This window comes from Hydra vulgaris, chromosome 06 (genome assembly GCF_038396675.1).
Source record: "Hydra vulgaris chromosome 06, alternate assembly HydraT2T_AEP".
Classification (NCBI taxonomy): Eukaryota; Metazoa; Cnidaria; class Hydrozoa; order Anthoathecata; family Hydridae; genus Hydra; species Hydra vulgaris.
The window spans coordinates 10592501-10604758 of NC_088925.1; the positions used below are offsets into that span (position 1 = coordinate 10592501).

The 12258-nt window shown below is 28.2% G+C and overlaps 1 protein-coding gene across 2 annotated transcripts in view; it reads left to right on the forward strand.

Annotated features, from left to right (window-relative positions):
- LOC100214076 (follicle-stimulating hormone receptor) overlaps positions 1 to 11688 on the forward strand; it is an 11916-nt gene extending 228 nt beyond the window's left edge. The window contains exons 1-11 of one of the 2 annotated variants that reach the window (XM_065799195.1): positions 375 to 483; positions 2919 to 3053; positions 3505 to 3576; positions 3705 to 3782; positions 3875 to 3946; positions 4689 to 4751; positions 6308 to 6379; positions 6558 to 6629; positions 6771 to 6842; positions 9112 to 9918; positions 10451 to 11688. In XM_065799195.1, the coding sequence (XP_065655267.1) occupies positions 2923 to 3053; positions 3505 to 3576; positions 3705 to 3782; positions 3875 to 3946; positions 4689 to 4751; positions 6308 to 6379; positions 6558 to 6629; positions 6771 to 6842; positions 9112 to 9918; positions 10451 to 11450 (2439 nt within the window). In that variant the 5' untranslated portion in view covers positions 375 to 483; positions 2919 to 2922 and the 3' untranslated portion in view covers positions 11451 to 11688. Of the gene's footprint in view, positions 1 to 374; positions 484 to 2918; positions 3054 to 3504; positions 3577 to 3704; positions 3783 to 3874; positions 3947 to 4688; positions 4752 to 6307; positions 6380 to 6557; positions 6630 to 6770; positions 6843 to 9111; positions 9919 to 10450 lie in introns of those variants that run through there. The other variant, XM_065799196.1, reaches the window with a different exon arrangement.
- The last annotated feature ends 570 nt before the right edge of the window (positions 11689 to 12258 follow it).

The window sequence follows — 12258 nt, forward strand, 5'->3', positions numbered from 1 at the left end:
AAGATTTTTTATTAAAACATTCTCGTTAACTTTTTTATTCAATGCTGCTATCTTAAATTTGGGGGTTTTTTATTACTGCGCATGCTCGGCGCATAGCACTTACTAAATTTATTTTATTAATTATCACTCTATCCCATTCCAGACTTTCAATGGATTAATATAACAGTTTTTTTATTTCATATATATATATTTTAAATTATTTTGATCATGTTTTTAATGAAAAAGTGAAACATTGATGTCCATTGAAGAATTTTAATTCATCATGCTTAATAAACGCCGTATATAAATTTTTCCATTCAATTGGTTTGATAGCGTGATCAATAGGTATCACGCTAACAAAATTGATTCTGACGCATTATATGAATAAGTAGATCCTCACACGCAGAATCTTGTTTGTTACATAAATTGATCGTTTCTTTCTTATTTTTTTTCCTTTTTTATTGAGTAAAGATATAAAATCAATCTAGGTTTTGTCAGTATATGGTATGCATTTTTTTTTTTTTTTTGGTTTTTAGTATTTTAATTTTTTTGGTATTCTATTCTATTTAAAGTGTCTTAACTTTGAGACCAATAGAAACAAATATAAATAAATAGAAACTTTAGAAACTATTATATTAAACAAGTTAACATTTAATTAAGAGTATACAAAAAAAAGATGTCAAAATAATTTAGATGATGTCGCAATAATCTAAGATTGATTTTTAAAATTCAAATTTGAACTAACTACTTTGATATCTCTAAATTTTATTAAGGTACCTAAATCGTATCTCTAAGTTTTACCAAGGTACCTAAATCTTATCTATGTTCCCAAAATCTACGTAGGCTCGTAAACCCTATCTAGTTTTTTAAATACAACAAAAAAAGAGCATCTTTTAATATAGTTTATAAAGTAAAATTAAAATATGTAATAAATTCTTTAAAAAACCATTTGAACTAATTTTTATAAAAACTGCTTTTCTAAAGCCATCCGATTTATATAAAAATAATAAATAACAGTCTAATGATTGCAGGAAAGCAGTTAACAATGTTATTTAAATGGTCAAATTATGATACTGTTATGTTTAACACTATTTTGAAGTTAACCAAAAATTAATGTAAATAGATCTTTTGATTAAATATCTTTATTTCAATTTTTTAAATTCCATACGTTACAAAAAGCTAAAAATTGAAAAGTTTTTTTTTTTTAAGTTTTACGAGGTTCTTTAAAATGTTTTACAATTATTATATTATTACAATGTTTATTCTTTTTTAAACCTATTGCTTGGCTTACCCAGTAGGCATGCGTCGTCCGGGGGACGTCCAGAGGTCGTCCGTAAGACGTCCGACGCGTACTTGTTGGGTAAGCTCTCTCAACGGGCATTTTTTTTCAAAAATAATGTTCTAAATGTCTTTTAAATGTGTTATAAACGTCTTTTAAACGTTCTTTACCTTTGAGTGTTTAGAAGGCGTTTAAAAGACGTTTAAAAGACATAACTTTTGAAAATGTAACTTTTAAAAACAAATGCCCGTTGGGCTGTAGTGTTTTAGCTCAATTAAAGTTTTAGGTTTTTTAAAATTGGCGCCAAGGCTATTCGGCATCAACTCCCTATTTATTTTTTTTTAACAAATAAACAATTGCTAAAGCGTAAGTAAAAACAAATACATATAATGCAAAACCAAAAGTTTGATTTTAAGTTATTTTAAATATAAAAAATTTACATCATAAAAAGTATTTGAAAGACAGTTAAAATTTACATTTATTACTACTTTTTAGAAGTTGATGTACTGCGATGTTCAGCGAGACGGCACCATAAAATAAGTTTTTTCCAAAAGCACAATTAAGTTTTTTACCACATACACTATTTTATTCTTTCTTTTAGTCAATACTGCAATTAAAAAATACTTTAAAAACTATGACCATTTTCATTTTTTAGCGTTAACACGCACTGCATTGCCGCAAATCATTTATCAATTTATTCCATTTTTCAAATGACTTTTTACTTTATAATCTAGTTAGATAATTTGTTGTTGTTGTTGTTATTTTTTATACAATAAGAAACAACTAAAAGATGAAAGAAATATAGATTTAAAAGAATGAAAATTGTCAAGTATTTCAAACTTCGAATATGTGCTTTCTTTAATCAATAAGAAGTCAGATATTCAAAACTTTAAATATTTGCCAATTTTAAAGAAAATATCTTTTCATTGTATCAGGTTTTTCTTTTTGAAAAACTCTTTAGTAATGATGTAAAAAAACTAAGTATTTTTCAACCTCATTTAAAGTGTTTGTGCCGCTCCAGTATTTGGCAGAATGCTAAGTTGTTTATTTAAAAACTTTTTCATCAGAAAATTGAAGTTTCCAAATTTTTATGTTTAATTTGCAAAGAATGTTTTTTTTTATTGTTTTCACTGCTTAGACTTAAATATTTTTTGGTAAAAAATAATGAGTTTTGCTGGAGAGGCTTTTCAAGCGTTTTAGACCGCTGGTAATATTTTCTCAGCTCGTAAATTTTTTTTTGTATAAAAAATGTCAACAAATGCTTTCAAATATATAATGTCAAAAAAATTTATAAATAAAGATGCATCCTTTTCCTCTTGTACAATTTCTTTTTTGGCATTCATTATACCGTGCCGTTCATTCATCATTTTGCTACTCTTCACATAAATCAACTCCTTTAATGTTTTTGTGTTTTGCTAATGGCAAAAAAAGTTGAAACTAAAAAGACTAACGACCGAAAACTTACGATAAATTATTGTTTTTAGTTACTTAAAAACATTTTATTATCCAAAATGTCAGAAACGCATTTTACTTATAAAACTCGTTTAAAAGCAAAACTTTAGGCGCGGCAGAGCGATAATGAAAATTTTGCGCATGATTTCTTAAAAACTGAATAACATTTCTTGAGATCAATAAATGAAAGTATATATTTAATATTTAGAAAAATGAAGAAACTGAAACTCCTAAAGTTATTATGTTTTATTGTTTATTGTGAATGTCAATATTACATGCAAGATTATGAAACCGGCGAGCAGCAAAATTTTACGGTTCAAAGTCCAATCAGAAGCAAAACTTTGTAAGTCAGCAGTAATATTTTTTCAAAACAAGCTTTTTTTTTTTAAAAAAAAAAAAGGTAACGTGTCCATTTTAAAAATTACAAATCTCAAAATTCAAATTAACAGAAACAATGACTGTGATAATTTATGGCATCAGTGGCGATGACAAAAATGTCAAAGATGACAACGATGACGTCAAACTTATTGATGACTGCAAATTCAAGAGCGTTTTTCTAAAAGTGAGCTAAATTCATTTTTTCCAAAATTTTGCTTTTTCAACATTCAAAGTCTTTACTGGAAAAGGTACAAATTATTCATACTAACAATGTTAGTATGAATAAAAAAATTGTTCATCATCTTTGTTTATTTACATATCAAAGCAATAAAAATGCCACTTTGCTCCTTTAAGAAAAACGTTCTTTAACTGTTTATGAAAGAGTTCTTCTTAAAAATAATATACTTTTTTTTTAGGGAAATGACCATGATGAACTTTTTGTCAATACCCACCACGATATTGAAAAGTCATCCTGACGTCACCGCTTTGTAAGTATTTTGTTAAGTTTAATAATGTTAAGTTAATTTTTCTTTTTATGAAGTTATGCTTAATTATGTTAATTTAAAATACTTTAAATTTCTAAAAACCAAATTAAAAAAGAAGTTGAATATTTCAGACAACTACCGTACAATAAAATTCGTTATATTGGAAAGCACGATTTTCCAGAAAGTGCATGCCGAGAGATCCGATATATGTAAGAGTACCTTAAAATGCTAGTTTTGAAACCGAAAATTGGTAACTATAGTTACTGAAAGAAAAAAAAATAACTTTCAAAAATTTTTTTAGAAATCTTAATGGAAACTTTATTACTCGCATTGATGAAGATGCTTTTTCTAACATGCCATGGTTGTTAGAAATGTAAGTAACTTACAACTTTCTCGTCCTTGTGTTATTTGTACCATTATTACAACCTATTGACAAAATAATATAATTTTATCATAAAAAGTAAATAAATAAATAAAAAAATACTAGGCACAATGTTTTTGATAATTAAAATAAAACTATTGTCAAAATTTAGTAAGGTAATTTTTCTGTTGCCTTTCTCGATAATGCTCTTAAATCAATAAATTCCTTGAAAGTTGTGGTTTTTATTTTATTTAGTTCGAAAATAGAAGTTAAATTTTAAACTAAGCTTTTTTTTGACCCGATTTTTAAAAGCATGCTTCAATGTTGTTTTAAATTACCATAAAAATATTTCTGCACTAACAAAGCCGAGGCATTAAGACGCCAGTTAGAACTGAAGTTAATTAGACATCAATTATTTGATTAAACAGAAAATTAATAACAATGTTATAAATAAGCATCAGAAGAACAAAAAATCTTTAAAAACGTTGCAAATCCATTAGTATTAAATAAAGAATCTTTTTAAATTGCTTGAAAAAAATAATTTTGAAAAAGATATTTTCATTTTTAAAAACGTTTAGTGTAAAGTAAACAACCATTCGCAATATGATAAGCCAAGATTTTTTTTTATCTTAATAATTTGAATAGCCATTCTAAATCAAAACAAAAAAAAAAAAGAATTAATAAAGTATAAAATAAAATACAATAAGATTCTTTTTTAACTTAGAGCGTTTTAAATTTTATTTATTTTGTTTAGAGACTTATCAAACAATTTGCTGACCGAAGTTCCGAAGATAAAAGCTCCGAAACTACGTAAAATGTAATTAAGCTTTTTTCTTTTTTTTTTTCAAGGCGTGAAGTAATTTTGCTGTATGCGCAAAGTACGTAAACTTTAATATGATATACTACAAGGTTTTTATTTGCTAGTTGATTTTCACAAACCATGCACAATACTCTATGCTTATATAGAGAGTTTAAAAATGTTTTTAACAAAATATTTAAAACAATACAAATATTTTTTACAATTATTTTTTACAAATTTAAATTTTTGAAGTTTGACAAAACGACTTGTCAAACAAACTAAACACGTTTCAGGATCTCTTTTTTTCACCGATGTCTTACAAATAACTATTTTGAAAATATACTTGCAGACGTGTAGTGTTTAAAAAATATCAGTGGTATGTAAAATATATTCATGTATACACACAAACTTGCTATTGTGGTTTTTTATTACATAATCCAAAGGAGTAATACCACACTGATTGAGAGTTTAAGTTGGGGCGGCGATTTCACGCACTTTATTTCCCGCAAATTTAAAATTTCCAGCTTTCCATATTGTATCTGTTTCCACAATAACATATTGCGATATAATTTGATCATTCGCTGATATAATCGAAGCACTTATGCTATTTTCGACATTACCCGTTAGCGTGGCAACTGCAAAAATATCTTTCAGCACATTTAAAAGAATCAAAACACATTTAAGGACAACAATTACGCAAAACTGTTTTTCTGCACAAAGCCTATTAGCTGTTGAAGCAGAAGAAGTAACTCAATTAAATTTAAAAGATGTTATAGACCAACTTACAGTCGGGGTTTTACACTCACGGTCGGGGCAGGTGTCGTCAAAATTTTAGGGCTTTTTTGTTCCCAGGCTCCAATCAGTAGCCTAGGCACCGGTGCCTAGTAGCACCTACTAGGCACCGGTGACGATTCATCTCCACGCACCGGTGACGTGAACCATCACCGGTGCGGTGATGGTTCATCGGCGAGGAGGGTTAACCCTTCACTGATTTTTTATATTTTATTGATATTTTACTCGTTGTGTTTAAATTAATCTCATGAAATTAGTTTTTAAAAATGTGCATTAATAAAAAAAGGCTACGGCGTAATTAATATTCACATTCAATTTAAACCATTAGTTAAACCCAGAAGAATTAAATTTAAATCATTAGTTAAAACTCAGAAGTGTAAGATATATATGAGTTATTTTTGTAATCATTTTGAATGGTTTGAAAAGTATGATACTTTTATACATAACCATATTTAAAATAATTTGATGTAATAGTCAACAAATAACGCGTGCTGGATACGGCCTAGTCACAATGCGCACATAGCTCGGCCGAAGCACCAAATATTTTGTACTTTGGTGGAGCGTCTAGCCGAATATTAGGTATTCGGTATTTGGTATTCACTATTTGTGGCATCTCTAGTATAAACTTGTAAATGATTGGAGTTCGCTCCATGTATGGAAGTCTCAAACATAAAAAAATGTTGCATCCCTCCCTGGTACGCGTATGTTTTGAAACTTCAAGTTATTGGGGTGAAGTAGTTCTAGCTAATATATTATGATTTAAAAATTTTATATTTTTTTAGCCATATGGACAAAAACAAAATAAAAACTGTGAGTGCTGAATCTATGATCCATTATAAAAGCTTGGAACATTTGTAAGTTTAAATTATTTATAATTTAGGTTTCAAACTCAAAACTTGCCTTGTTACAATAAAAAACCCGACTGTACACTGTGCAATGCACGACCAGTAAATGTTAAAGTATTACTAATGTTGGATCAGTAAAACTAAATCTATTGTATATAATTGCATATTGTAACAAAATATTTTGTAGGGATCTTGGGTTTAACGAAATAGAATCAATTGAGCCAAACACTTTTGCTGAAAATAAAGAATTATACTGGCTGTACGTTTTTAATACTGTTTTTATTTCACATAATATCATTTGAATGTAGTTGTTAATAATTAAATCTTCCTAAAAATATGAAAAAAAAAAAAAAAAAAATAGAAAAGTTTTTTTTTTAATTTTGTTTAAATTTATTTTTAGAGTTCTTAAAAATAACCCATTAAGAAGTATTGCTGACAATGCATTTAAAGGGGCAAAGCGACTGAATACATTGTAAGTACATTTTCGAATGTGTTTTTATATACTGATGTGTACATTCAAGATGTATAAATATGAAATTCTCATTTAAAAAATGTTTTAAGAAGCATAAACAACAAGAATTGCGGCAACATTTGTAACGTTTCAAAATCTTTCAGACAAATTTATGTTCAAACCCTTCGAAATAAAGGTTTTATATAAACTTTACATGGTCATAACTTTTGATCACTAAAATATTATTCGATAAAATTTGTGTCCTTTTAATGAAAATAATTTTGATTTTTAAATATAAAACTTAGTAAGTTATAACACCTGCATTTTTTGTTGAGGGGGTGAAAAGTTTTTAAATTAACAGATAAGCTTCGAAAAAAATTAAATTTTTTTCGAAGCTTATCTGTTCCAACTTTTATTACAGCGAAGTTGTTGTTGCGCTTATCACTGAAAAACTCTTTTTGGAGATTTTGTCACCGCCTTTGATATTTTTGCTTTAAGTTTAAAAAATATTTTTAGCAATGAGTAGAGACTATTTCACCTTGTGTTTACATCCAACTAAAGACTTGTTGGTGTGACAACTGAAGATTTATTGGTATGACAGCAGAAGACTTGTTGGTATAAACTAAAATTCATAGCTCAATTAGACAACTAAAGAATTAATTTTTTAATACAACCAACTTTCGCTACTTTGTTCGATATAAATTTAAATATATAAAATTAGGGATCTGAATTGCATATTTAGATCCTCGATTTTATGTTTTTAAATTTATATCAAACAAAGCTGCGAAAATTGCTGTGTATAAATTTTCAATTTTGAGTGAATCTTTGCATTATCGATTAAAGTTGTCTTTGAATTTAACGGTCAGATTCATAATTGTACGATCATTTGATTTATTTTTAAAGTTAGAAAAATAATCAGTTAATCTTTAAACGACTTGGAATATAATTGAACAAGTGGTGTATTGTGGTCCGCTAAAATTTTTTCGTAAAATCAATGTGTTAGCTCTAATAAATCAATTAGCTCGGAAATAATATTTGGTTCTTGGCTTTTTAGTGACAATTCTTTATCATTGTTTTCACGGCTTAGTTATAACGTCTTTGAGTGAGTTTGTAAGTTTGAAAACTTACTTAAACAATTTGTGCGAGAGTTTGCAAATGCAGCTTTGATAGATTAATGACCAGTTGTTCAGGGATTATCTTTTTCCGGTTATTTCCGGAATTCCGAATATTTTTCTTAACTTTTAGTTTTTCCGGATATTCAAAATGTTTTTTATACATACAAGTTTAGGTGTATATATTTTTGTAATACATTTATTTTTTTAAGCTTTTTCACTCATCGCTCATACAAAAATAATAAAAAGTTCAGAAAAAAATTTGATACAACTTTGCTAAAAGCAAATTTAAGAGTAAAATATATTCCGGACTTTTCTGGCTATTTTCCCCTTACAATTTTCCGATTTTCAAAATATGACCTGGATGATCTATGGTTGTAGTATTTTAGACTCTTTAATATTAATACAATGGTTTCTTACAAATGATTTGCCATTAAGCTGGTATTTTTTAACTTTTAGCTCTTTGTTGCAAATTTCGTTTGGTAATGTCTCTTTACATTTACACGTGGTTATTGTTGAGTCGATGTTTTTTACAAAATAATTCCAGACTTTACTTTGGTGAATATTCAATACTATTCAAAATTTAAAATTTATGTTAAAATTAAGTCGAAGAAATAGCATAAAATAACTCATCACAGATCTCTCTTGTTTCGACTTTTTTAAGTTAAGCCGCACGGCAAATAAGCGAGTTCACACAAGAATTCCTTCGTGGGCAAATAATGTGATATATAATATGATAATAATGAAATAATGTGATGCTAATGAAAGGATTTATTTGTGTACCAATAACTATTGTTATTAGTCCAGGGGGAATTATACCAGTTGTTATCAATGTCTAAAGAAAGTTAAAGAAGTAATATTAATTTTTAAAGAAGTCAAGGGAGTTCGACTAATTTCGACTTTTAATTGATTTAGTCAAAGTCGCTAAGAACACCTAATTTTAATTTTTATTTTAGAACTGAAAAAAAAAAGAAGCACGCATTTTATTAAAAAAAACATCTTTTATGTAAAAACCTCGCGTTATTAAAATAAAATTTATATCCCGGAATATATTAATAATATTGAGAAATACTCCGCTATCATTTTCACCTCAGGATCCTAGAAATGCTATCGGGAATTCGCTTGTATAACCATAGTAAAAATGTATATAAGGAATATATAATTTTTTTTCTTAATAGATTACTGCAAAACACTCTCATTTCCCAACTACCACCACAATATGGCATAAGTACGTTGGAGACTCTTAATATTATGAAAGTTCCAAGTTTATTTACAATTCCAGATCCAGAAAATTTCAAGAAATTAAAAAAGATATTTGTTACGTATAGTATGCATTGCTGTGCCTTCAAAATAGAAAGAGAAATTCCAAAACTCAATAATACAAAACCATGTCCAACTGAATCTTTACAAGAACCAAATGGTAAAACAAAACGTTCCCAAGAGAAAAATAAAACAGCTTTTAACAATCAAATTGGTGGAAATTCTTCGTTTGGAGATATGTTAAATATGTTCGGCGATATATATGACGCTTTTAACACGGAACCTCAAAACTACTCTTTATGCTCTGGATTGGGCGAACTTGTTGGCGGTAAACCTTTTGATACCCACATTAAAATTGAATGCACTCCTGAGCCTGATGCATTCAATCCTTGTCAAGATGTAATGGGCAGTAACGAGTTAAGAGGGTTTTCATGGATCATTGGCATATGTGCAATAATTGGGAATGTATTTCAATTAGTAATTTTATTTTACAGTAGACAGGAGTTAACTGTATATAAACTGCTCATGTACAACCTTGGTGTGTCTAATCTCCTTATGGGAATTTATCTTATTGTTTTATGCTGTGTTGATGCCTACACTTTTGGAAAGTACTATAACTACGTGCAGAGCTGGCAATTTAAAGGAGGTTGTCAAGTATTTGGCTTTCTTGCATTATTTGCAACGAGTCTTTCAGTATGCAGTCTTGTATTGATTACATTTGAAAGGTAATTAAAAAGTTAATTCATAATTTTTTTTTACAGTTTTTTTTTATAGTTTTTGTTAATAAAAACACTTTTCAGACGCTAGCTAACAATTTTTAGGTAGATGATTGTAATAGGCTTTCCACTATCTTTTATAATACTTAGGCAATAATTAAATACTTGCTATTATGATAATACATCAGATGTTTAAGTCTTTAAATTTGGATCTTTTATAATACTTTATACTTTGGATATTCTGGTCTTTTAATTTAAATACTTGCTTGCAATTCTATAGCTAAATACTTGCTTGCAATTCTTTAGCTGAATACTTGCTTGCAATTCCTAAATACTTGCATGGATTTATTATAAGATACATGCTTACAAATTTTAGATAATAAGAAAGTTTTGAGTTATAATTTATGAATTCAAAAAAATGTATTATTTATTTAATTTTAATAATTAAAATTTTAAAAATTATAATTGATAAAGTTAAAAAAATTAATTATTATTAAATTTTAAAATTAGGAGGTTTATAAATTATAGTTATAAATTTTAGATACTTGCTTATAATTTTTGCATTATCAGTCGAAAACCAAATGAAACTTCGTCACGCAAAAGTTGGTGTAATTTTCTCATGGGTATACTCATTCTTAATTGCAAGTTTACCGGTTGCTAACACTGTAAGTTCTTATTCTAAAACAGCCATCTGCTTGCCCATGGATACAGCAACAGCTGTTGCAGAAGGGTATCTTGTTTGGTTACTCCTTGTTTACGTTTTAGCATTTCTGTTTATTGTGGTCTGTTATGTGCGCATTTACTATAGTATCAATGACGTACGACCTGGTGTTCCTAATTCGCAAAATATAGATATAAAAGTAGCTAAAAGAATGGCCATGATAATATTTTCCAACTTTTTTTGCTGGTTACCTATTAGCATAGTTGGCTTGATTGCAATGTATGGAGGTAAAATGCTTGATGTACGCGTTGCAAAATTTCTTATTGTTTTTATTTTTCCGCTTAATGCGTGCACAAACCCTTTCCTCTACGCAATATTTACAAAAGTATTTCGAGCTGACACTATTAGAATATTAAATTCTTGTGGGTTATTCAAGCATGTGGAAGAGGAGCGCCAGCGAGCGCCCTCCTACTTTAAATCGAAAAAACGTTCAGCAACCAACATAAGTCATTTCATGCATTTTCAATCACCTGACCAAAATAGATTTAACACTCGAAATTGTAATGAAGACATTGAACAACAAACAGAGTTTGACGGTCTTGAAACTCCATTAAATTCAACGGTTTGTTCATCCATTAAACCTCAGTCCGTTATGCTTGAAGATGGCAACGGTATCAATAATAAATGCTTTAGAGAAAACAAACAAAAAAGGTCTAACAGTTATTCATATGAAGGAAAAAAGAAAGAACTACGGTACAGAACCGAATCAAATGAAACATCGTCAACCAGAATGTCTCTTCATTCAAATAAAGAATCCGACGAAGACGATTTTACAAAGATAGGATGCAGTGTTCAAGAGGCTTCTGTTTTGTTAGCTTGAATCTTTATTTGTTTATAATTTCTTTTTAAGTTTAATGTAAATAGTGTATAAATCATGTATATTCATTTATTTTGTTCATTTATTTTACTCAAACATTTATTTATTCATTCATATATTTTATTCATTTTTTTAATAATTTTAGGCGAGTGAAATGTTTAATCATATACTATAAAAATGTAAATAATGAGTATTTTCTCAGCAAAAGTGTTTTTAGTTTTATGTATAAGGATTAGTTAATCAACAATGTATTTTAAATAATGTTTGTCTTTAAATCAGGGGCGAATTCAAAATTTTGATTTCAGAGGAGTTGGGAAGGAACCTAAGAGAGGGAGGTGGGAAGTGGGAGGTGGGAGGGAATTTAAGAGAGGTTTCAATTCCAAAAAAACGTCGACTTAAATTTTATATGTTTTTAAGAACTAATTGACTTTGGAACTTCAAAAGTTGACTTTTGAAGTTCCAAATGGGGGATAATTTCAGTTTTGACATCGCCTCTGCTTTGAAAAATATCTTCCTTAAATCGTTTTTTGTTTTAAATTTACTGCACAAAAAAAGATTTTTTATTTTTAAATTTTTTCAGTTGCTATATATTTTAATGATAAAGAGTGCAATATATTTTGCTAGTTACTTCGTATTTATGAAGAAAGTAGATAAACAAGTCTGTCTGTTTTGGGAAAGAAAAGTGCACGTGTCAGGCAACGTCTAAATGTAAAGATATCAACATAAAAACTTGCAACACTTTAAAAAAGTAGTCGTACCACATTAATAACAAACTTTTTTGTTTTTTGTTTGTTTGAAAAGCCTAACTTGT